Raw genomic sequence first — 25,642 nt, 5'->3', positions numbered from 1 at the left:
GGATGAAAGCTGAAGGCATGTAGGTAGGCATAGCGGTCAGTAGGTTTCCGGTATAGGGTGGTGTTTATATGACCATCGCTTATTAGCACCGTAGTGTCCAGGAAGTGGATCTCTTGTGTGGACTGGACCAGGCTGAGGTTGATGGTGGGACGGAAATTATTGAAATCATGGTGGAATTCCTCAAGGGCTTCTTTTCCATGGGTCCAGATGATGAAGATGTCATCAATGTAGTGCAAGTAGAGTAGGGGCATTAGGGGACGAGAGCTGAGGAAGCGTTGTTCTAAGTTTGTTTTTCAACAAAAAAAACTTCAAAAACAGACTCCAACAAGAGGCTGCTTAATTGGAATTAATTTGCAAACTGGACACCATTACATTAGGCTTGAATAAAGATTGGGAGTGGATGGGTCATTACACAAAGTAAAACTATTTCTCCATGTTCATTCCCCCCTCCCCCATTCCTCAGATGTTCTTGTCAACTGCTGGAAATGGCCCACCTTGATTATCACTACAAAAGGTTCCCCCCGCACCGCTCTCCTGCTGGTAATAGCTCACCTTACCTGATCACTCTCGTTACAGTGTGTATGGTGTCACGGATGATGCTCTGGAACTGCTCCCTACGAAGCCAGTCAGGACTCTGGGGAAGTTTCCTTTCTGTGAGCAGACTGTCTGCAGGACACACAGCTCACACAACTTCCACCTTCCTGGGTCTGACCTCAGAGCATTCAGCATCCTCTGTCCCTCTGTGCACTTCCCACAGCAAGTCCGCTCAGGTGGGGTCCTGGGGAAGCCAGAGTGTCCTGCACCCCAACTTCGCAGTCAGACGTGACTCTCAGCCAGCCAGTAAAACAGAGATTTATTAGATGACAGGAACATGGTCTAAACCAGAGCTTGTAGGTGCAGAGAATAGGACCCCTCAGCTGGGTCCATTCTGGGGGGCAGTGAGCCAGACAACCACGTCCACACTTCACTCCTCGTCCCCAGCCAGCCCCAAACTGACAAACTCTCTCCAGCCCCTCCTCCTCTGGGCTTTGTCCCTTTCCCGGGCCAGGAGGTCACCTGATTCCTTTGTTCTCCAACCCTTTAGCTCTCACCTTGTGGGGGGAAGGGCCAGGCCATCAGTTGCCAGGAAACAGGGTGTTGGCCATTCTCTGTGTCCAGATGCCTGCACACACCTGCCCTCTAGGGCTCTGCAATGTTCATACCCCTTTATCCCACCACCTTGATACTTAAGAACTGCATGGGGAAACTGAGGCACCCCCACACTATTCAGAGGAAACATTAAGAACAGTCCAACTTCGTCACATCTCTCCCCACTTCGAGACCGAACTGAGCGGGGTCACTTTAGCTGGTGACCTGGGGAAGTTCAAAGCCACCAATGTTCCCATGGATGCCCCAGCATCTCTCCCGTTCCTTGGTGGGAGTTATACCAGGGCCTTCCAGTTTCACGCCCTCCCTTAGGTTGGGGGTGGTCGATAGCACTCGCATGCCACATATGAAAGGTTTATGCAACCCGTGCCCTTTTGTCACCCCAAAACCCCTGGGGGTCTAGTCTTCTCCCAGCACTCCAGTCTGGAGGGCTGCAATTCGGGCTCTCTTGGTTAATAGCCCCCATCTTGACCTGGGCCACATATTGTTCACTTACAGAACTAGCATGGAGACATTCCTTTCTCAACAACTTGTCTCCTCAACAAGCTGGCCAAACACAGCCACTTGGTTATAAGACTGTTTAACTTTCTTAACAGCTTTCACTTCATCTGAGACCTTCTCAAAGCTATCCACATGACATGGTAAAAGCTGTAGGAAAGGAAGGGTTTTTTTTGTTTTGTTTTTAGCTGCAACATGTTGCACATGTTGAAGAAAGGATGAGCTGAGAATCAGGATGGATAAAGAATCTGTAAGTACCTACATGGGGAGATTTCTGATAGTAGGAGTTCTGCAAGTTAGCAAACAAAGGCATACCAAGGTCCAGTGGCTAAAACTTGAAGCTAGATAAATTCTAAACTGGAAACAAGGCACATTTTTGTAATAGTGAGTGTGACTAAATGTTGGAGCAGCTTACCTTGAGAAGTGATGGGTTGGTCCTCATTTTGATGTCTTTAAATCAACATTGAATGTTGTTCTCAAAGATTACATGGTCTAGTAGTCCAGAAGTTATGGGACTGAAGCAGGAATCACAGGATTGAAGTTCTATGGTCTATGTTATGCAACCAGTCAGACTAAATGGTCATAATGTTCCTTCTGCCCTTAAGACCTATGAAAAACAAGGAGCTTACAGTAAACCAAGCAAACAAGCACTATGATATGAACCTGTGTTTAGCACTGGGCATGGATAGGTAGGGATGGATCTCATATTCTGTGGATCTGTATGGCAACATAATGTCTTGAAACTGAATTGCTAGGCAGGTTAGCAGTTTATGTAGTTCTAGAATACTTTCAAATGTTGATAAATAAGAACTACAACTTTGAATTTCTTTTCTGTTATGCATTTATAATATCAACCATAAGGTTGCATTGATGCAGTCTGCATTTAAGGACTTGATCACACGATCACTGAAATATGTGCATATTTTGCATTGACTTCAAGGAGAGAACAGTCAGGCCTTTGATTATTGGTAATATGTGTATATTTTTCATTAAAATAGTTTAATATTCCTCAATAAGCTATATATAATTTAAATGACTATTATTATATAATTTTGGTTTGGCATTCACATGGTTTGCATGATGCTTTAGTGAATATACCATATAAAGTATTGTACCTATCTACACAAATTTTAGTAACACTTTCAGTTTAATTCTGGAATAAATGTAAAGTTTCTTTTCTTCTTTCTTCTTTAGATAGTGTGTTCACAAAACAGACCTTCTGCTGTAACTTTATAAATGACTTTTTTAAAAAGGTATTTGTAGATTTGGAAAGACTTCTATTAAGAACCTCCTCCTCTTTCCCTAAAGAAAAAAAAATGAAGCCAAAATGTAACTTATGCCTCTTCTCCAGCAAAATAATAATTCATCATTAGTTATTTCCAAGTTGCCATTCTTTCAGGTACTAGGTTATGTTCCATAAAGTGTAAGAGGATATACAGTACTCTGTGGGTTCAAACATATAGAAACTGTGACTTCAAACATCAGTCACTATCTGTAAATTTTCCTGTTTAATTGCTTAGGGATGTTACAGATTCTCTGAACAGCCCTGTGGTACTTAACTTAATCCTCCCCAGGTCATTTATAGAACAACAGCAGGCAAAATAAAGCTTTATTTTATTTTTACACTATTTAAGTAGCGTAAAGTGTATTGTCAATTCCACTTGGGATTCCACATTCCAAATTAATGATTTAACTAGATTATAATTAATTTACTTTCCAGATAATATCTTGGACATATAAGGATTTTTATTACCCAAGAAACATATGGATCATCATAATTTTGTTAATGTTTCTTGTTCTTAATACTCTTCTAATCTAGAAATGTGGGGCTAGATTGAGCCTGTTAGGCCCAAGCCTACTTTACAAGCTTTCTGTTGGGAGGATTTAGTTGGGGATTGGTCCTACCTTGAGCAGGGGGTTGGACTAGATGACCTCCTGAGGTCCCTTCCAAACCTGATATTCTATGATTCTGTATGGAGCCAAACAATGCTTCCTGGAGCTCTTTAGTGTACAGGAGGAGTGTGCCCGCTGAGCCAACCCTGAGGGAAGTTCAGCCTGTACTCCAATGGCCAGCTTTAAAGTGATGGGTCCAGGGTCCCATTCTCCTCACCTCTATCTGGGTAATTTGCACCACCAGTGATGCTAACAAGAAACTATTGCTGTATTGTGGGATCCATAAAGAAAGAAAAAAACAGTCAATCTGCATTTCCGATGTAATGCACATTGGAAAAAATAATCCTAACTATACATACAAAATGATGGGCTCTAAATTAGGTGATACCACTCAAGAAAGAGATCTTTAAGTCATTGTAGATAGTTCCTTTAAAATATCTACTCAATGTGCAGTGGCAGTCAAAAATCTTGACGGAATGTTACGAACCACTAAGAAAGGGATAGATAAAACAGAAAATATCATATTCCCTCTCTATAAATCCATGGTACACCCCCATTTTGAATAGTGCATGCAGATCTGGTTGCCCCATCTCAAAAAAGATATATTGGAATTGAAAAATATACAGAAAAGGGCAACAAAAATTATTAGAGGTATGGACCTGCTTCCATATGAGGAGAGATTAATAAGATTGGGACTTTTCAACTTGGAAAAGAGACGGCTAAGGGGGGATATGATAGAGGTCTATAAAATAGTGACTGATGTGAAGAAATTAAATAAGGAAGTGTCATTTACGCCTTCTCATAACACAAGAACTAGGGGGTCACCAAATGAAATTAATAGGCAGCAGGTTTGAAAGAAACAAAAGGAAGTATTTGTTCACACCATACATAGCCAACCTGTGGAATTCTTTGCCAGAGGATGTTGTGAAGGCCAAATTTATTACCATGGTTCAAAAAAAAAACTAGATAAGTTCATGGAGGATAGATCCATCAATGACTATTAGCCAGGATGGGCAGGGATGCAAAACCATTCTCTGAAGTGTCCCTAGCCTCTGTTTGCCAGAAGCTGGGAATGGGCGACAGGATGGATCACTTGATGATTATCTGTTCTGTTCATTTCCTCTGAAGCACCTGGCACTGGTCTCTATCAGAAGATAGAATACTGGGCTAGATGGACCATTCATCGGTATCAGTATGGTAGTTCTTATGTTCTTAAGTTAGAAATTTGACTGTTGCTGCAGCATTTGATTCACTCTTTGCATTTTACTTTTCGTCAGCTTTAGTTCTTCAATGGAAATGTTACTTTTACTTCAGGTCCCTATAACCCAGTTCTCCTCTTGGTCTTTACACTTTTCACCTGTTTCTGTGGGACCACAGCTTTTATTTTATCAGCAACACCTCTTGGAATTTACATCTTTTCCCAGGCCACTGACCAAGTCGTTACCTCCCTTCTGCAGCTCACAAGAGGTCAAAAATTCATTTACTACTCTTTGGGATTGACTCATAATAAGTATCCCAACTAATGGCTCATAAGTCAAATTATCTTTCAAAAGCAAGTTTAGTTACTTAAGCTAGAAAATAGGGAAATAATTTAAATAAACTGAAACAGAATAAACTTGACCACATCTACAAGTTATGGAAAAATCTGGTTTGTGAGACATAGGCCACGTCTACACTACCCGCCGGATCGGCGGGTAGTGTTCGATCTATCTGGGATCAATTTATCGCGTCTAGTGTAGACCCGATAAATTGATCCCCGATCGCTCTGCCGTCGACTCTGGAACTCCACCACGGCAAGAGGCAGAGGCGGAGTCAACAGGGGAGCGGTGGCTGTCGATCCCACGCCACGAGGATGCGAAGTAAGTGATTCTAAGTCGATTTAAGATATGTTGACTTGAGCTATGCTATTCTCGTAGCTGAAGTTGCGTATCTTAGATCGCTTCCCCCTTGTCCCCCCACGGGTAGACCAGGCCTAACAATCTCTATCTTACAAGCATTAAATTGTACCTACTTGCAATCTGGAACATGCTGGCTGGGCAAAGCTGCTTCGGCAATATCTCTTCCTTAGCCATGTTTTTCATCCCTTTCCTTGGTCTCTACACCTTGTCATGTGACTGCTTTATTTATCTAAATCTCACTCATCTCCCTCATTACTGGCTGAAAACCCTTAGCAATTGAGACAGAAGAGGCGGGTGGAGGGAAAACGGGGGAAGGTGGATTGTAAGAAACCTCTGAGAAGAAAAGTGGTAAAGATGGAAAGTCCAGAGAAGACAAAGGGGCAGTAAATAGGAGTAGTTCTCACATTGTTGCTTGGACTGCATAGAGGCCACTGGACACATTATGTGCCTCCTTGATTTTCTGTCTTCAGCCAAATCTGGCATGTTACATTATAGGATGTTTCTGAGGGGCAGGTGTCCATTGATGCCATGAAACCATCTTGTTTTGTGTCTTCCATGTGGTCTTTTCCATCCTGCTGTCATTGGGTCAAAGCCAAAGATGATTCTTGAGGGAAATTGGTAGGTGTTCAGAGCAGATGACCATACCATTTGAGGGTGACCATTTGAGAGGGTGGGATCTGTTCAGTTAGGAAACTGATCTCTTCATTTGACTTGAATTTATATCATTTGATGTTTTTGATTACTCAGAGATACTTCATCTGAATGGTGTTCAATTTCTTTTCAATCTTGAGAGTAAGAGGCCATGTTTCAATTCCAGAGGTCAGATATTGACCACTGAAGCATTATGTATCCTTAGCTTCATGTCTCTATTTATCTATTTAACATTTTCTTGATGAGGCACCCTATTACTGATGATATTTTTGTCAGGTGAGCTTCAGGTCCTTTCTTGACAAAAGAACTGAGGTAGGTGAAATAACTGACAAGCTTGATTGGGTGGTCACCCACTAAGATGCCAGAGCCTGCAGCATGTTTGAAATTGACAACAAGAAGAATTGTGCTTTTACCCTAATTAATTTTCAGGCCAACTTCTGCAGTTGAGCTGTGCAGGGCTTTAAAAGCCACAACCAGCTGGTCCATTGATTCAATGACTAGCTCTATGTTGTCAGTAAAATTGACATTGGTAAGGTTCTTATCAAAATTAATGCCTAAAATGTGTTTGTTAGTGTCTCTGACAACACTGAGGAGTTTGGGGCAGCAGCACATACTAGTTAATGCCTAATCTGATTTGAAAGAAGGGAGTTATTTTCCCATTTACAAGAAAGTTGCTTGAGGAGTCATCATATAAAAGAAAGAACATTCTAAAGAGCTTGTTGGGGAGGCCAAGTTTCAAGATCAGACAAAATGACTCCCTGTCAAGAATCAGACGTGGCCTTGATATCCACAAATGTAATGTGAATGAAGCACTTGAATTCTTGTGAATTCTCGATAAGCTGGCATGCTCTGAAAATTAGCTTCATCGTTGAACAGCCAAAAGTGAAGCCAACTTGTTGTGGTCTTCTTTTGCTCCTGAAGATGTCAGTGGCTTTGACCAACAAGGCAGAAGCAAAAACCTTCCCCAAGTGGATAGAAGTGTAATGCTGAGATAACTGCAACAATCTCATTGCTGCTTTTATGTTTGTTTTTGAATAAATATGGGTAGTTAGAAACTCCTTTTGAGCCTTATCCTTGATCAAAGGCCAAAGGAAAACTCTGAGGAGAGGGGGAGAAAAGCCCTGAGAAACGCATTAGAGGAAGGAGGACAGTCCCAATAGCCTGAGCATCAGGAGGGCAGAAATACCCAGGAGGTGGATAAGGAAAAGGAGGGGAAAGACACAGAAAGAGGTCAGAAAGCAAAAACATGTTATAAACTGTCCTTAAAATTTCTAGTCTCTGACTTTTCAGCTCTTGGGTTTATTTGAGCCGTTGTTTTGTTTAATGTTGTGATGAGATAACCTGTTGTGCTCAAAAAATATTTCTGAACTCTGCAGTAGTGCTGATCAACCTATTGACATATGACTGTTTTGGCCAATAATATACAATATTTTAAGACCATTTTCTAATTCTCATTAGAAAGACCAGCGCAGAAACCATTCCGAAAAATAGTATAATGGTATTTCTACTCTTGTCAAGTGATATTGTCCAAATCTTATTTAATGTATTTTATGTGATCATTCTCTCTCTCTTTAGAAATTTTACCATCACAATTAAGAGTTCAGTTCAAACAGAATGTCCATGTTGTGCCTTACGTTATTTGGCTTTCTTTATGCCCACAACGACACTCATTTGCACTTCTGTGGGACTTATTTGGAGGGCGAATGCAGCCTGCTCTATGCCACTGACCTAGCACAAATAGCTTACTCTGCCTCCCCAATATCAGTTTCATTTGTTTTTGAAGCAGCAGCCAGTAATGGCTACAGAATTAATAGTCAAATACCCCAGTACAGGTCAGTCTAAACAAGAAATAGTATTTATCAACATATTAGATACTAGAGAAAGAGCCCAGAAGTCAAAAGGATGATAAGTTCATACACATCTGAATAAATATAGCAAAGTATTTTAGATTGGCTCTAAACTTTGAATTACAGAAGGATTACTTTGGTCAGAACATCTTTGAACTCTGGTCATCATGTTCCTACCGACACCTCTTTTCTCTTTTAGCAGCAACACCTCTTTTCTCAGAATATCTCTCTGCTACTTAGCTATCTGCTTTTATAAACACTTAGTTCTTAAACAGAATTGCCAAAGTATGCTTAGCGTTTGTTTATATCTTGGTGGGTGAAGGGAGTTGTCTGGCAATTATTCTGCATATACACCTTTAGGTCAGTTTAATAAGATTAGGACAGAGCATGTATCCAGTGTCTAAATAAACATCCTTCCTGATATTAGCTTGTGCTAAAATAATCTTTATTCCTGATTACTTAATTTTCCAAAATTACATCAGTCTCCATTTCCATCTTTTTACATACATAGCACTTGAGGCCTTCGTGTTTTGAAAATGATTCCAGGTGTTGCTTTCCAAAGAACCTCATGAACATGGTTTTAAAAGTAGACAGAAGTATAATATAGACTACTAGAATTAATAAGTCATGAAGACAGGTATATTAGGTAAAAATTAAAATAAGATACCTGGGTTATTCCATGACACATGGTAGTATTCACAAATATTTGAGTGATATGGCTTGAGAGGAAAACGTTTCTATGTAATTACAAGGATAATACACCAATCTGTTCCTCACTTTTCTTAATCTTTTTTTTCTGAACCATAGAATCCAATGCACATAAATCTTTGTGATACACAGAAAATTACTAAATCAACATTCTGTGAACTAATGACTGCAAAATGACAACTGACAGCATATTTCTTGGTGCTGTTCAGTTATTGAACAAGTTGCTTATACAAGACAGGAGTCATCTTAAAGTTGGGGTTACAAGCAAATGCTAATTATTAATTACATCTTTATGTATGGCATCTGTATTTGGCATGTATTTTGAGTATATTCTAACTGGGACTGACTCTTCAGTACCTTTTTTCATTATTTTGTTATCATTTCCAGCTACTAGTCTCTCCAAAATAAACAGCTTACTTGTTTCTTTAATTTTCATATGTCCAGCTGCTGCTGTAAGAAACTGAAATGGTTCCAGCCATTACAATTGTTTTTCTTTTTCTGTAATTAATATTTAAATATCAAAGCTACTAGGAGCTTTTATGTCATAGAGTACACTTTGCCTCAAATACTGTTTTTTTAAAGCCATTAAGTCTTCTTCTAAGGTGAAGTAATTTTAATGAGAATGCAGCAGTCATTACTTGAGTGATTCAGAAGCCACCCATTGTATGGATGTTTTTGTTTTGCATGTAATCTTGTGCTGAGGACACCGCAAATTATGAACAGGCTACTGAGTTGTAAACTATTAGAAGGCGGTTACTGTGGCTGTTTCCTAAAGGTCAAAGTAGAAAGCGGTCCTAACACACTGCAAAAGAATATATCTGGACAGTCACTCAGCCAACAACCCTGACCTATGGATTTCACAATCTCCCTTTTTCAATTGTTTTTTAAACATGGCAGGACATAATATTTACAGCTTTTATTTTTCATTGGTGCAAGTAATTATACTATGGGCCTGCTCCTGCTTCCAATTAATTAATGAACAGAACTCTCATTGACTTCAGGCTCCAGATGCCCAAATACAGAATGCAATTCAACCTTACACAGACAGTTTTCATAAAGCCTTTGCACAACTATTTTAAGGACGTAAGTGGGTGCTTAGACTGTGTGCTGGCCCTCTGCAAAGAAATCCTTATTGCTTTGATAGTGTATATGTAAACTCACATTCTTAACTTTGCACAACCATGAATCATCTATATAAAGCTAAATGGCCAGCTCCTCAGCTGGAGTAAAGTGATGTAACTTTATTGACTTGAAAAGAACTGTATCAATTTTCATTAGCTGAGGACTTTGGCTCACAGAATCTCCGTGGAAGAGAGGTAGGTACATACTGTGTTTAAAGACTTTTTGAAAGGTGAAAGACTGAGGGCTTGTCTATAGCATACATTAGTGGGCACCAGCTGAGGTATAAATTCTAGTGTACACAAGCATGTCTTGTACTAACTCTCTGTGTGGATCCTGCTTGTGCACACTAAAGATTCCTTAGTGTACATTCATGTAATCCTGCTTCAAATAATACTATGTCAATGTGCTCTAGGGAACTTTGAGTATGTTTCAGCAAGGTCCACATAGAGAGTTAGTACACAACACACTTGTGTGCACTAGAATTTACACCCCTATAATGCATAGTGATGCACCAGGTAGATAAGCCCTACGTTGCTTTAGAAATGGTTTAAGCTAACCAGAAAAAGGCATTCCTATTCCAGAATAAGAGTGTCTACACGGGGACTGATACTGGTATAACTATATAATTATGATGGTATAATTATACCTGCAAAAGCCCCTTGTGACCACTTTGATTCAAATGAGATGTTCCCCATTTTTAAGCAACATATCTAAATGCTGATACATTTGATATACTTATGAGCACAAGTGAGCCACCCCGCTTCCCCAAATGGATTGGTTTGGAGGGTTTTTGGGTGGGGGTAAGGGTTTTGTATTCATGAATGATAGCTTAAAGATTTTTTTAAAATGGCCTGTATCTTAATTACCTGCTAACCATAAAGAGAGTGGATTTCCAGGGCAGTAAAGGAACTCTCTTTTTTTTTGCCCTGCCCTATAGTGTGCAGGGCCTCTTCTTAACAAGTGTTGTGCTAGATCTTTACCATTCAGGAGCGTAAATTATTTGCAGTATACAGTATGGAAATTTATTTTGGTAATACTGTAATATAACCATGCAGAGTATTACATTATTCTTTGTTCAGTCAGCAATTCTGAAAAATGGGTGTTATACAGATTTCAATGAAAATGTCTGCTTGGCATTTTTAAGTTTTATGGATAGAAACATTTCCCAACATTGGAACTCCTATTCTAGTGAAAGCCTTTTTTTGCAGTTCTGCATTGAAGGAATTATTGTTTCCTCTCCAGCTGTTACATATCTGCATTGAAGGTTGGGGAAACTGGCGCTGGTCTGAGCCATTCAGTGTGGACAATACAGGGACCTTTATCAGAACCATTCAGTACAAAGGCAGGACAGCATCACTTATCATCAAGATTCAACAGCACAGTGGAGTGCAAAAACAAGTAAGTGCCCTTATGTACAGTATAGGGGAATAATTTTTAATCTGAGTAAATTAGATTATGCTTTTTACATAAATAATCATCCATTTTTAAATTATAATATTTCCCTGTAATTGGAGTGGTGCTCACTAATGCCATAATATTTCATGAGACTAACAGGACTTACAGTAGAGAGACTCTTTCAGGAGTTAATACCACTCTGCTGTAAGAATTCTCTCTGGTATGAATCTTGGCACACACAATCTTAGTCCTCAGCACATTTTTTACGCATTTTGTAAAACACCCTTTTGCCTGGGTTATAATTTCTAACATTGCTTAGTTATACACATTTTTCCTGGCACATTTTTGTACTCTTGAAAAGTAGGCATGTGTTTGTTTGTTAAAAAGCCATTATTTATGTTTTTATTCAGTAGTTTGCCTCAGGCCCTTAGGTTATTGAAAAAGAGGGGGAAAAGAAATGACCAAATTAAAATTTCAAAAGGTCTGTTGTCCCTTTAAGGGCCAGAGAGCCAAAGAGTTACTTCTATGGCAGCTTCATACCAGGTCATCCTGGGGATACTGACCCATTTTCCCCTCTTCCCCCACCCTGGTGACTGAAAGACACTGGGAACTATTTACATTCTGGACCAGGCAGAGCAGCACCTACCCTCTCACCCAAAAAAGTAGTTAAAATATCAGATTTAGTCATGATCTACTGTAGGCATTACACTAGTCACTCCTTTCTCAGCGGGCTAGGAACAGATTTTTTCCCTCACCACCAAATTGGCTAAGATGAGGTGGGTTTGGTTTTCTTTGCCTTCCTCACCTAAATATTAATTGGGGCAAAAAATAAAATGGGGGTTAAGGTATGATGACACAACTCTTTAGGTAAGCATAGCATGGATGTCCAATGCAGGTACTCTATGGGGGAGCGATATGGTGATCAGATAAAATGGATTGGTAAAGGATACAGAGAAGGTGTTCTTTAAAGGAACGGAAAGAGGAAGGATTCAGGGCTCCTATGACTTGTACAGCAGGGAAACAACCCCTTCTCCTTTATGGCCCCCTTAACCCTCATTCAAGGGGGGAGGCAGCTAGGTCCCAGCAACAGGCTGGCTAGGGACCAGGATGAGTAAAGGGGGAAGGCTGACAGCAGCCCATTACCCCCACCCAGGAATATATAAATGATTATGGAATTACCTGCACTCTACAATTTTATCTGCTGGGTACTCCCGAACATTTAGGAATAAAGTTGCAGCCTAATTAAACCACATCCACTTACTCCTGTTCTCCTTCTGGCATAGCCACACAATGGGCTCCTGTGCAGATGTTTTCCTATAACATGTTAATATATCTGTAATAATATTGTAATAGTTCTGCCTCAATTGTCAGAAGCCAGGGCATATGGTAGACATAACACATTCAGTCCATAGACATAGGAGAGCACCTTGTGTTGCTTAATAGTGATTCATCTGATTTGGAGAGTAGTAACTCTCAACCTGTTTGGCTAATTTTTAGGTAGACATGTTTAATAACACATAGTGTGGAGGGCCTCAGAGCTGGCTGAAGCTTTGTTTTTTATTGTAATGTTTAAGTGGGTGTTTAATTGAAGGGTAAGCTTTAAATCTGTAAACATACTGCAGAAACTTGCTCCCTTGCTCCTAGATAGTGACTAGGATTTGAGGTTTCAGTGGAACCCTTCAAAAGCCCTTGTGGCTACAACTCAGAATATCCATAGTGATGACACAATATGCTAAGAGAACTGAAATATATAGGGACATCAGGGGAAGGCAAAGACATAGCTACAGCCACAGAGTGCAATCCTACAAAGTGTTCAATAGGAGTTGAGGACACTAACACCATACAGGCCCTTACCTGAATTTTTTGCATAATATCCATTTACATCAATCCATACATTATTTTAGTATAGTTTGGGGTATCTTAATAATTATGTTTCTCTGGAATTATCAATGCATTTGGCCAGTCATAAGAATATTTTTCTTTATAAATCAACGCACTGCGGAGTATCTAAAGAGCTCACTCTCCATCATTTTCAGCAACTCTCAGAAACAAAACATTGCTTGATTTTTTCACTGTAGATTGTTCTTGTAAAATTACTCAAGAGCAATTTAAGAACAATACAGTTCTAAAGTATTTGAAGAATCTTGTCTCTTAAATTTAATTCCACAGTGACACCCTTTGAATTTTCTTTTCAGAAATTGGTAATGCAGCGGTTGTCTGTTTTTATGTTTTAGATCATAATCTGTGGAAGACAGGTGGTCTGTAGTTATTTGGCTGACAGCATCGAATTGAAACTGGTTCAGCACTACATTGGTCAAGATGGGCAGGCAGTTGTTAAAGAACATTTTGACTGCGTTGCAGCCACACAAAAGCTGCCTTCCTATGTTCTAGAAAACGATGAGCTGACGGAGTTGAGTGTGAAAGCTAAAAGAGATGAAGACTGGTCAAGAGATGTATGTCTCTGTTCCAAACACACAGAATATAGCACAGTCATTCAGGTATGAAGATAAACAGATGTTTGAGTATGTCATTTAAACATTTCCTTCAGAGTTGGGCACCTAAAACTCCCAAGCTCCTTTGCAAATTTCAGTTTAGAATACCTGGTGGAAACCTCACAGCCTGATTATCCACATACATTAATTGGAATGGCACTTTCTTCTGGTCCAAACTACCTTCTCTCCTCTCATCAGTAGCAGATAGCTGATAGGGGAACTTCTGATTGCATCCTTAATTATATTAGTTCTATTAGACTCCATTAGAGTAAAAATATATGGTATTTCATACTTTAAATATGTCCCATGTTCAGGATGCTATGTAAATTTTTAAAAAGAGAGCAAGCAATGGTACTCTAAGCGGTGAAGTGTTCTCTACTTTCTGATTTACAGTAACTCAGAGTTCTACCTGATGTGATCAAATGTTCAGCTTTATAAGCGAAAAATAATCTTACTTAATGCTGTCTATTCGTCTCTCTGTGTGCAGGTGCCATCTTCAAACAGTTCAATTATTTATGTGTGGTGTACAGTTTTGACATTAGAACCCAACACTCAAGTACAACAACGACTAGTGAGTGCATTCACCATTCTCAGAAATCTGTTTGGCTCTGTGGCCTTTCATGTTCTGAAATAAATTAAGGTCAGAATGACCCAGAGCCAAGATTTATTAACAGCTTATTTCAGCAGCTGGAATAGAATTAATATTAAGCTGGTGTGTTGTTTTTTGTTTGTTTTCTGTTTTGCTTTTGTTTTTCCTTGTAGATTGTTTTCAGCCCTCTTTTTATCATGAGGAGTCATCTTCCAGATCCAATTATCATACATTTGGAGAAAAGAAGTCTGGGATTGAGTGAAACACAAATGATTCCAGGAAAAGGGCAGGAGAAATCATTGCGAAATATAGAACCTGATCTTACTCATCACTTGACATTTCAAGCCAGGTATAACTTGTACATTTTCCTGAAAATGCCTACAATAAAAAAGGAGTCGTCATTTGTCATTTAACTTTCAGTGCACTACTTCCAAGAATATTCCCTTGCATTGCATGTATAGAACAGATAATTGAATGGGCTGCTGAAAATGATATAATGGAAAATTGTAAATGGTGCAGTTCCTCTTAGTGCACCCATATCTGTTTATGTTGAGCATACAAATTAAGTGCACAAGTTTTGGCATTTTGAAAAAAAAAAAAGTTCCTACCATCTCCTGTGATGCCATATTCTACCAAGTTTTTGGGAGTCCATTTTCTCTTATATGTCTGGTTAATTTAATCCTGGTTTCATATGAGCTCATTCAGGTTTCAGAGTGCGCTTATAATGCTGCACTAAAGAAAATGTTAGCCATAGTTTGGACAACATAGTGCTGTAATTGATTTCTGTTTCTGTTTTCATTTGACAGGGAAGAAGATGATCCATCAGAGTGTGCAGTTCCTATTTCAACAGCACTTATTAAACAGATAGCTACTAAATCCCATACAGGTGGCACTGTGAATCAGATACTCTCTGAGTTCTATGGGATTAATAGCTCTCCCCAGCCTGTGTGGCCATATAATAGGAAGGATTCAGAGAGGTAATGTAGGCTTTGCTAAGTGTTGCCCACTGAGGTTGCATTGTCATGAAATTAAAGAAATACATATGCAAATAAAGCAATATGTAAAAAGACCCTACATATGTCAATTGTAATAAAGGATCTAAAAGCCTTTAATTATGTTCATGCTTTGTAACTAGCTCATAATTTTATAAATATTTTCTGTGGTAAGGAGCTTCATAAATCATTGCAAATAACCTACTGATAAAATGTTTACCAATTTTTCACCAGAATATCTTTTCTCAATGAGGCTGTCTGGGTGTACTATGCACCATTAAAAAGTACATAGATTAAAGTAGTTAGCAAAAGTAGCTTTGGTTTTTTTGAGCTGACCAACCAGTGAGCAAACAGCACAACTGGCACATGTGGATTTATGACCAGAAAGGCAATTTGTTCATTAGCCTAGCTTTCCTCAAATGCAAGTGGTATTTTGCCAGTGGATCATTTTACTGATTTCCTTTATTTAATTTCCTTCTTCCTGTGGTTGTGCAAGCCAAGAGAAAATTTTCTTTTAGTTTTTATGAGCCTAGAATAACTACTCTTAACTTGGTGCTGAGGGACTGGTAGTACAACAACAAAAACATGTAAATGGTCTCACAGTCAGGACACTGAAATGTAGTTATGCGACTTGTCCTACACAATAACCACAACTGATAAATGGCTCAGGCCCTGATCCTGCAAAAACTTATGTGCTTAACTTTAAGGACTTAAATAGTCTCTTTGAAATCCATAGGACTAATCACATGCTTAAAGTTACTAACTGTTCATGTTCTTTGTAGAATCAGGGCCTTGTTGAATACATCACTTCATAACAAAGGCCCTCAGTTTGCTAAGAACTAATCTTAGTCATCTAAAAATTGTTGCCTATGGCTTGTTAAAGCCTAAAATCCTGCTGAAAGTCTTGAGAATAGATAAGTAGGGTTTTTCAGTGGTAATGTAGTTACCCTAAAAACTCATTTTTAATCTGTTCTGACTTCTGTTATAACTAGCTAAAGTTTTGTCCAGCTTTGAATCTTTACTATTAAGCTACTCATTTGAAAGTAACTAAAAAACACAGAAGCAGCTATCTTTCCAGTACTTTATTTACTAGAGAAAGTTAGCGAGGATCAGTTTCCTTTTTTTGTATATTTTTCGCCAGATTTGTGAAACCAAGTTGTAAGGACTATATCTAGTTCAAGTCATAGGTCATATTCAAACATATCTTTACCTGTGTTTGAATACCATATATGAAATTGTACTGATTTTTTTAAACTGATAACAGAGTCCATTGCCCCCAAAGAATTTAGATCAGCTCAGAGACTGCTCAAAACGACACTGTAGGGACCATATCAGCCTTGTTTGCCCCCAAAATTGAGGAGTCTCAACCATTATTTGTGATTTCAACACCTCTAATGTGACCAGCAGAGACTGTTGTTTATGCAAATGTGATTTTATAACCACTAAAATTGTCAGGAAGTAGTCAGAGCTGGTGTAGTCAGGAAACTACTTTTAATGCTTTTTTAAAAAAATTGATCAGATTTCAAATTGATTGTCCCTTTAATAAATTTCTGCTTTTACAACCTACACTTAGGGCCAGCTTTTTCCTGACAGTACCTCTATGCATTTCAGAATGATATGTCATGATGAACTATTATAAAAATAGTTTTCTGAATAGCTAGAATGATTAAATGCAATCTTAACATTGAATTAATAATTTTCTTTTCTTTTTCTTTTGATATATTATTTGGAACAGTAATGAACAGCTCACTCAGTGGGATAGCCCAATGCGGGTGAAGCTGTCAGTGTGGAAGCCATGTGTTAAAACTCTGCTAATAGAACTCTTGCCGTGGGCTCTGCTTATCAATCAGTCCAAATGGGATCTCTGGCTATTTGAAGGAGAGAAGATAGTTCTGCAGATACCTGCTGGGAAAACAATTATACCTCCAAATTTCCAGGTAGCTATACTGTTCAAGTTAACATGCACAAGTTTTCTAAACATTCAAACCAATATTTCAATCCATACGGTCCACACGTTCTTGTTGCATTCTAGTCCATATGTGTACCAGTAATATAGTTATGGTCAGGGTATAAATATGAGCTGGAATCTGCTATGCTGATTGGACAACATAAGCAGATGTAGTCCAAGGCACTTTGGCAAGATATGGTGCAATACAGTGATTGACAGGTTAGGAAAAATAAAAGGCATCCGATGAAGTGAGCTGTAGCTCACGTAAGCTTATGCTCAAATAAATTGTTAGTCTCTAAGGTGCCACAAGTACTCCTTTTCCTTTTGCAAATACAGACTAACACAGCTGCTACTCTGAACCTGACAAGTTAGGGTTGCTGCACAATATGGCTTACAGGTGCCCATGAAAAAAATCTGCTTTGAGAGACAATATAGAGCAGATCTTGCATGCTAGGAGAGCTAGTCTCCTGACCTATGCACAGACAGATTGCATTCTTCACTGTTTCCTTCTGGGTATCTGTAGTGCTTACTTGATTCTAATTATGTGTCGTCAATACTTGGAAGAACCTGGCTGTGCCATCCAGGTAACCAGTGGTGGGTGTTGACCACAATGGAAGATTTCACAACTATCTTCCCACTGTCACAGTAGCCAGTTGTGCAGCTATCTTCCTAATTGCACAAAGCCAGGTGCAAAGGCTACTTTGTCCCTTATGGATATACATTGGCTTAGGTGTCACAACTGATGGCCTGGGAAGAATATTTGTCTTGAGAGTAATTTTTTTTTCATTACTTGTGCTGTGTATGTAGTTTATGTGTTTCTAAGAATGTTGATGATGTCTGTTGTGATAAAGGTGGATTTCAAATGGGGGAGATGGGAGGACTGCATCAGTATACATCCTCCAACTTGAATTTGGTTCACAAAATAGATTTAGTTGAATTTTCCCTTTTATGTGCCTTCTTTTTGGCCACCCATACACTTTTCTTATCACAAGTCCCAACCTGTTATCTGAGTTTAAGCAGAATTAAACTTAGATTCATAGATACTAAGGTCAGAAGGGACCATTCTGATCATCTAGTCCGACCTCCTGCACAGTGCAGGCCACAGAATCTCACTCACCCACTCCTATGAAAAACCTCACCCATGTCTGAGCTATTGAAGTCCTTAAATCATGGTTCAAAGACTTCAAGGAGCAGAGAAGCCTCCCTCAAGTCAACCATGCCCCATGCTACAGAGGAAGGCGAAAAACCTCCAGGGCCTCTCCAATCTGCCCTGGAGGAAAATTCCTTCCCGACCCCAAATATGGCAATCAGCTAAACCCTGAGCATATGGGCAAGATTCACCAGCCAGATACTACAGAAAATTCTTTCCTGGGTAACTCAGATCCCATCCATCTAATATCCCATCTCAGGGGATTTGGCCTATTTACCCTGAATATTTAAAGATCAATTACTTACCAAAATCCCATTATCCCATCATACCATCTCCTCCATAAACTTATCGAGTAGAATCTTAAAACCAGATAGATCTTTTGCCCCCACTGCTTCCCTTGGAAGGCTATTCCAAAACTTCAGTCCTCTGATGGTTAAAAACCTTCGTCTGATTTCAAGTCTAAACTTCCTGGTGGCCAGTTTATACCCATTTGTTCTTGTGTCCACATTGGTGCTGAGCTGAAATAATTCCTCTCCCTCTCCTGTATTTATCCCTCTGATATATTTATAGAGAGCAATCATATCTCCCCTCAACTTTCTTTTAGTTAGGCTAAACAAGCCAAGCTCCTTAAGTCTCCTTTCATAAGACAAGTTTTCCATTCTTCGGATCATCCTAGTAGCCCTTCTCTGTACCTGCTCCAGTTTGAATTCATTCTTTTTGAACATGGGAGACCAGAACTGCACACAGTATTGTAGGTGAGGTCTCACCAGTGCCTTGTATAACGGTACTAAAACCTCCTTATCCCTACTGGAAATGCCTCTCCTGATGCATCCCAAAACCTCATTAGCTTTTTTCACAGCCATATCACATTGGCAGCTCATAGTCATCCTATGATCAACCAATACTCCAAGGTCTTTCTCCTCTTCCGTTACTTCTAATTGATGCGTCCCCAACTTATAACTAAAATTCTTATTATTAATCCCTAAATGCATAACCTTACACTTCTCACTATTAAATTTCATCCTATTACTATTACTCCAGTTTACAAGGTCATCCAGATCCTCCTGTATAATATCCCGATCCTTCTCCGAATTGGTAATACCTCCCAGCTTTGTATCATCTGCAAACTTTATTAGCACACTCCCACTTTTTGTGCCAAGGTCAGTAATAAAAAGATTAAATAAGATTGGTCCCAAAACCGATCCCTGAGGAACTCCACTGGTAACCTCCCTCCAACCTGACAGTTCGCCTTTCAGTAGGACCCGTTGCAGTCTCCCCTTTAACCAATTCCTTATCCACCTTTTGATGTTCATATTGATCCCCATCTTCTCCAATTTAACTAATAATTCCCCATGTGGCACGGTATCAAATGCCTTACTGAAATCTAGGTAAATTAGATCCACTGCATTTCCTTTATCTAAAAAATCTGTTACTTTTTCAAAAAAGGAGATTAGGTTGGTTTGGCACGATCTATCTTTTGTAAAACCATGTTGTATTTTGTCCCATTTACCATTGACTTCAATGACCTTAACTAATTTCTCCTTCCAAATTTTTTCCAGGACCTTGCATACTACAGATGTCAAACTAACTGGCCTGTAGTTACCCGGATCACTTTTTTTTCCTTTCTTAAAAATAGGAACTATATTAGCAATTCTCCAATCATTCGGTACTACTCCTGAGTTTACAGATTCATTAAAAATTCTTGCTAATGGGCTTGCAATTCCAGGTGCCAATTCCTTTAATATTCTTGGATGAAGATTATCTGGGCCCCCTGATTTAGTCCCATTAAGCTGTTTCAGTTTTGCTTCTACCTCAGATATGGTAATATCTACCTCTATATCCTCATTCCCATTTGTCATGCTACCATTATCCCCAAGATCCTCTTTAGTCTTATTAAAGACTGAGGCAAAGTATTTGTTTAGATATTGGGCCATGCCTAGATTATCTTTAACCTCCACTCCATCCTCAGTGTTAAGCGGCCCCACTTCTTCTTTCTTAGTTTTCTTCTTATTTATATGGCTATAGAACCTTTTACTATTGGTTTTAATTCCCTTTGCAAGGTCCAACTCTACTCGACTTTTGGCCTGTCTCACTTTATCCCTACATGTTCTGACCTCAATTAGGTAGCTTTCCTTGCTGATCCCTCCTGTCTTCCACTCCCTGTATGCTTTCTGCTTCTTCTTAATCACCTCTCTGAGATGCTTGCTCATCCAGCTTGGTCTACAACTCCTTCCTATGAATTTTTTCCCCTTTCTTGGGATACAGGCTTCCAAAAGCTTCTGCAGTTTTGATTTAAAGTAATCCCAGGCCTCCTCTACCTTTAGATCCATAAATTCTTCAATCCAATCCACTTCCCTAACTAATTTCCTTAATTTTTGAAAGTCAGCCCTTTTGAAATCAAAAACCCTAGTTGCAGATTTATTTTTGTTAATCCTTCCATTTAGTTTGAACTGAATTAGCTCATGATCACTTGAGCCAAGATTATCCCCTACAACCATTTCTTCTATGAAGTCCTCGCTACTCACCAAAATTAAATCTAAAATGGCATTCCCTCTAGTCGGTTCAGCAACTACTTGATGAAGGAATCCATCAGCTATCGCATCTAGGAAAATCTGAGCCCTATTATTACTACTAGCACTGGTCCTCCAGTCTATATCTGGGAAGTTAAAGTCTCCCATGATCACGCAGTTTCCATTAGTATTTACTTTATTAAAGACATTAAAAAGGGTTCTATCCATATCCAAATCAGATCCAGGAGGTCTATAGCACACCCCAAGCACTATCGTAGGAGAGGCTTTACTAGTTTTCTTCCCCAATGTAAGTTTTGCCCAGACGGACTCTGTCTTATCCATTGCATCGCTTCTTATTTCTTTACATTCTACCTCATCATTGATATACAATGCTACTTCACCCCCTTTACCTTTGTTTCTGTCTTTCCTAAAGAGCGCATACCCTTCAGTACCTGTAGTCCAGTCATGACTACTATTCCACCATGTTTCTGTTATCCCTATAATATCTGGTTTCACTTCCTGCACCAGTAGCTCTAGTTCCTCCATTTTGTTACCTAGGCTCCTCGCATTGGTGTACAAACATCTTAATTTTTGCTGTTTGGCCTCACTCACATTTTGTACCCTATTAGGCACAGTCATTCTACAGCCAGTATAACCTATTAGACTAGTATCCACACCGCCCTCGCTCCTTACATACATTCTCCTACCCATGGCTGTATCCTTTCTTACTTCGTCTTCTTCCCTCTCAATGCTAAAATCTGGCGTGGAGATTTCCTGGACATCTCCTATCCATCTCCCCCTAATTCCTAGTTTAAAGCTCTCTTTATCAGTTGTGCCAGCCTCGATCCTAGAAGTCTATTTCCTTCCCTACTCAAATGAAGTCCATCCCGAGAGAACTGTCCTCTGTCCGTGAATGCCTCCCAGTGGCCATACATCCCAAAGCCCTCCTTATAGCACCACTGCCTAAGCCATCTGTTGACAGTTATAATCTTGTCACACCTTTGTTGCCCTTCGCTAGGAACAGGAAGGATCCCGCTAAAGATCACCTGAGCCTCAATTTCCTTAAGCGTCTTCCCCAGCCTAGCATAGTCTCCCTTAATACTTTCCAGCGAAAATCTAGCCGTATCATTTGTTCCCACATGAAGGATAATTAGGGGATTCTTTCCCGCTTCCTTTAGGATCCTTTTCAACCTCAGGTCTACATCCCATATCTGAGCTTTTCCCTTCAGATACCTCATATCTTTGCTCTATCATCTGCTCAAACCCCTTCCTAAACTCAACGAGACTTTCCACCTGCATCTCCAAACCTCGGATCTTTTCCTCCATCAGCTCTATCAGACGACATTTCATGCAGAAAAAACTCTTACCGGTTCCCCCCTCCAGTATCATGTACATACCACAGCTTCCACATCCAGTCATCCTCAATGTGTCTTCCACTACAGGAGTCACTCCCACAGCTGCCTCTGTATCGGTCATCGCCTTCCCACCTAAATCCTGTTAATCTGGGAAACACAAGCCATGCCAAAAAGACCACCCCCCAGCAAAAGCAAACCCCAAACAAGCACCACAATCCAAACTCCCCTTGCAAACTCCCACTCAAACTCCCCTGTTTAAACTTAATTTGCATGTCTACTCAGTGCCTCATCAGTGCAAGTTATACAACTTTGTGGCATATAGCTGTTTTCCAGATATATTGCTTTGGATGACTAGGTACACCACCTTGTATTTGCCACTAAATTTTGCCAATAATTTTTAAGATATTTATACAATAGCATCAGCCTGTCTCTTATAAAATGTATGCTGTATAACTGTTAACTATAGTATGAGTGTAAAAGTTAGCAGAAAATTCTAAATATGGTTATTTTCCATTTACAGGAAGCTTTTCAAATTGGAATATACTGGGCAAACACTAACACTGTGCACAAGTCAGTGGCAATCAAACTAGTTCATAATCTAACATCTCCAAAATGGAAGGATGTAGACAATGGGGAAGTGGTAACACTGGATGAAGAAGGGTTTGTTGAAGCTGAAATAAAACTTGGTGCCTTCCCAGGTCATAAAAAGGTTAGGAAGATATTGTGACAATTTATAACTTTATCATTTCAAACAGAAAATAATCAAACAGCAGATGAAAGCTGTCAAATACAAAATAATGCACAAATTTTGCTCAAAAAATATGTTAATAGATTCAAAAGCACAATGCAAACGTAAATAATGGATCAAATATAATATAAAAACGTAGATCATCTGTGAAATGCACAACATCACTTTAAGCAAATTAAAATTATGAATTCTCAGTCTTATTTGAAAAATATTGACTGATGCAACTAACAGGAATTCTGCTTAGAAATCTGATGTAGATCAAGTTATAATGTAGATGAATTAAGACAGGGTCTCCAGGCTAAAATATTGTTTTCTTACTTTATTACAAAAACTTTGCTGTTTTTATGTCTGTTAACATATTCTTTTAAATTATCCTGCAGTTGTGTCAGTTCTGCATTTCCTCTATGGTTCAGCATGGTATTCAAATTCTACAGATTGAAGATAAGACAACAGTAATCAACAATACATCATACCATATCTATTGCATATCACAGCTGTCTGTTTCAAGCCCTTGGTCAGGAGAGGAGGTAAAGTATTTTGGATATTATTTATGTTTGGCTTCTGCAATAGGTAGACCTTGATATTTATTTAAAGTCTCAAATTTGTCTTGCAAAAATTGAACAGAAAAAAGTAAAAAGTTAAGAGTTAATAAAGATAAGTAATTTCATATTGTTTTAATTAAAAACGGGGAAGCTATGGTAAATTCAGCTACGGTAATTAACTGTGATAGATATCTGTGCAAAGTGGCAGATCCCTACACATTGCATGATTAGTTCTGCCTGGTTTCCATCTGTTCAGAGAATGAAGACCATTGCTGTAATATAGGCAGTATAATCCATAATAGCTGTTGAAGCACTTCTGAGAATTTGTACTAAGTTCACATGTAGAAGAGGTACATCTGCTTTGCAGGATGAAATATTTGAGGTACCTTTTGAGAAGACTCCAGTACCTGATCATAAGCCGTGGATCTGTAGTTATTCTCCAAGATTATGTATTTCAAGGAGTGAAATATTCATTCATTAATACAAGTTTTCTGTGACAGCACTGTATGTTTAGGAAATACGTTTACAGTAAAAAGAATGCATGCAGGCACAAATATATTTTTAATCGGTCATTTATGTATTGATTAGGGCATGCATGTAAATGAACAACAGACACATGGGAGGTATTTAAGGGCCGGGCTGCAACTTTATTAATTTAATACTGGGGAGGAGCACTACATGCCCACCCCCTGCTCTCACATACCAGGCAGAATAGAGTTTAACTCACTGACTTAAATTTGATAGCATGGGTGTAGTGGGACAGAATATGAGGACAGAATATGGCTGAATAGCTGTTGAATCCTGCAGCCCCATTGATGCTGAACTTTTAGTTACAGTTTTCTAATTGGAAACTTATAACTGTTCAGGGTAAAAGTTAAATATGAATGGACTGTTGTTATGACCCAATATGTCTTTGCATTATCTTCTTTTTCTTTCCAGTATTTACACATACCAGACAATACTGCATTCAGCATCTGCCCAGCTGGGGAGCCACCTACTGAAAAATTGAGCTCTGTTCCTTGCTGGGATGTGATGTCAGACATCAGTCAGTCAACTTCAGAAGTATCCCTTTTTCAAAAGCACATATTGCTAAGTTTCAGTCCAGTTGTGCGTGCTGACAGCTCACGGTGCTGGAGCCTGCCAGCTGTGATTAGACAAGAGTTTCCTAGACAGAGTGTGTCCGTACCCACTGGAGTTTGTAATGAAAGTGGATTTTGTACCAGGTAAATTGAATAAATGTGAATGATGTCATTCTTTGAAAAATAGTACTTGTGGCACCTCAGAGACTAACAAATTTATTTGAGCATTAGCTTTCGTGAGCTACAGCTCACTTCATCAGATGCATCTGATGAAGTGAGCTGTAGCTCACGTAAGCTTATGCTCAAATAAATTTGTTAGTGTCTAAGGTGCCACAAGTACTCCTTTTCTTTTTGCTAACATGGCTGCTACTCTGAAACCTGTCATTCTTTGAGTGTCAGTATAAAGCTTTATCTAGAAACAAAGCATAAGAAGTTAATAGAAAAGTTAAAATTACAACATATGTCCACCATATGTAAAGTCAGATCTCACTTTAATGTAAAAAAACTGTTACTGTTTGATGTTTTAGACACTTTTAATAAATAGTTGAATGTTCTGATCATGTACAAGTTGTACTATTTTACTATTTACATGGCTCCTCCTTTTACATGTATAATACCATGCAGAATAAGAGAGAATGAAAAGAAGTCTTTTCAAGATTTTTGAAAATTTGCATTAAATAATACAAATTAAGAGTTGGAGGTCCAATGTTAAGTAATGTAATTCCAAACTATAGATTTTGTTTTTTAAAAGAGTTGACCAAATATTATAGAAATGCTTTCAGGATTATCTTCTGTCAATGAAAACAATTTTTAGTTTGGATTTAAACAATTCTGTGCAGTGTTTGCAACCCAAATATTGCATCAATTAAGAGCCAGGAAATGAAACTGACTGAGAGGGAGTTTATTGTCCAGGTTGAATTAAATGCAAAAAGTAAGCAAATAGAGTAAATGGTGAAAAATAAAATTGGTTTAAAAATCATTTCAGTTTTATTAATCTAAGCTGTTAGTAGCACAGGAAATAAAAATTGTTTTTTATTTTTAATATATAATTTTTAACTTTGTAGTAGCTCTTTGAGAAA

General features: G+C 38.8%; 1 protein-coding gene across 9 annotated transcripts in view; it reads left to right on the top strand.

The window, feature by feature from the left end:
* The window catches only part of VPS13B (vacuolar protein sorting 13 homolog B), a 921,736-nt gene that overhangs the window by 847,869 nt on the left and 48,225 nt on the right, over positions 1 to 25,642 (top strand). For all 9 annotated transcript variants that reach the window (XM_038388370.2, XM_038388367.2, XM_038388371.2 and 6 more), the window contains exons 44-52: positions 11,006 to 11,161; positions 13,393 to 13,656; positions 14,138 to 14,221; positions 14,413 to 14,588; positions 15,046 to 15,216; positions 16,967 to 17,168; positions 22,715 to 22,903; positions 23,323 to 23,469; positions 24,424 to 24,707. In XM_038388370.2, coding sequence (XP_038244298.1) covers positions 11,006 to 11,161; positions 13,393 to 13,656; positions 14,138 to 14,221; positions 14,413 to 14,588; positions 15,046 to 15,216; positions 16,967 to 17,168; positions 22,715 to 22,903; positions 23,323 to 23,469; positions 24,424 to 24,707 — 1,673 coding nt within the window. The remainder of the gene's footprint in view (positions 1 to 11,005; positions 11,162 to 13,392; positions 13,657 to 14,137; positions 14,222 to 14,412; positions 14,589 to 15,045; positions 15,217 to 16,966; positions 17,169 to 22,714; positions 22,904 to 23,322; positions 23,470 to 24,423; positions 24,708 to 25,642) is intronic.

This window comes from Dermochelys coriacea, chromosome 2 (genome assembly GCF_009764565.3).
Source record: "Dermochelys coriacea isolate rDerCor1 chromosome 2, rDerCor1.pri.v4, whole genome shotgun sequence".
Classification (NCBI taxonomy): domain Eukaryota; kingdom Metazoa; phylum Chordata; order Testudines; family Dermochelyidae; genus Dermochelys; species Dermochelys coriacea.
Note: the sequence above shows the minus strand (reverse complement) of the source record. Positions and strands in the feature narration are given on the sequence as shown.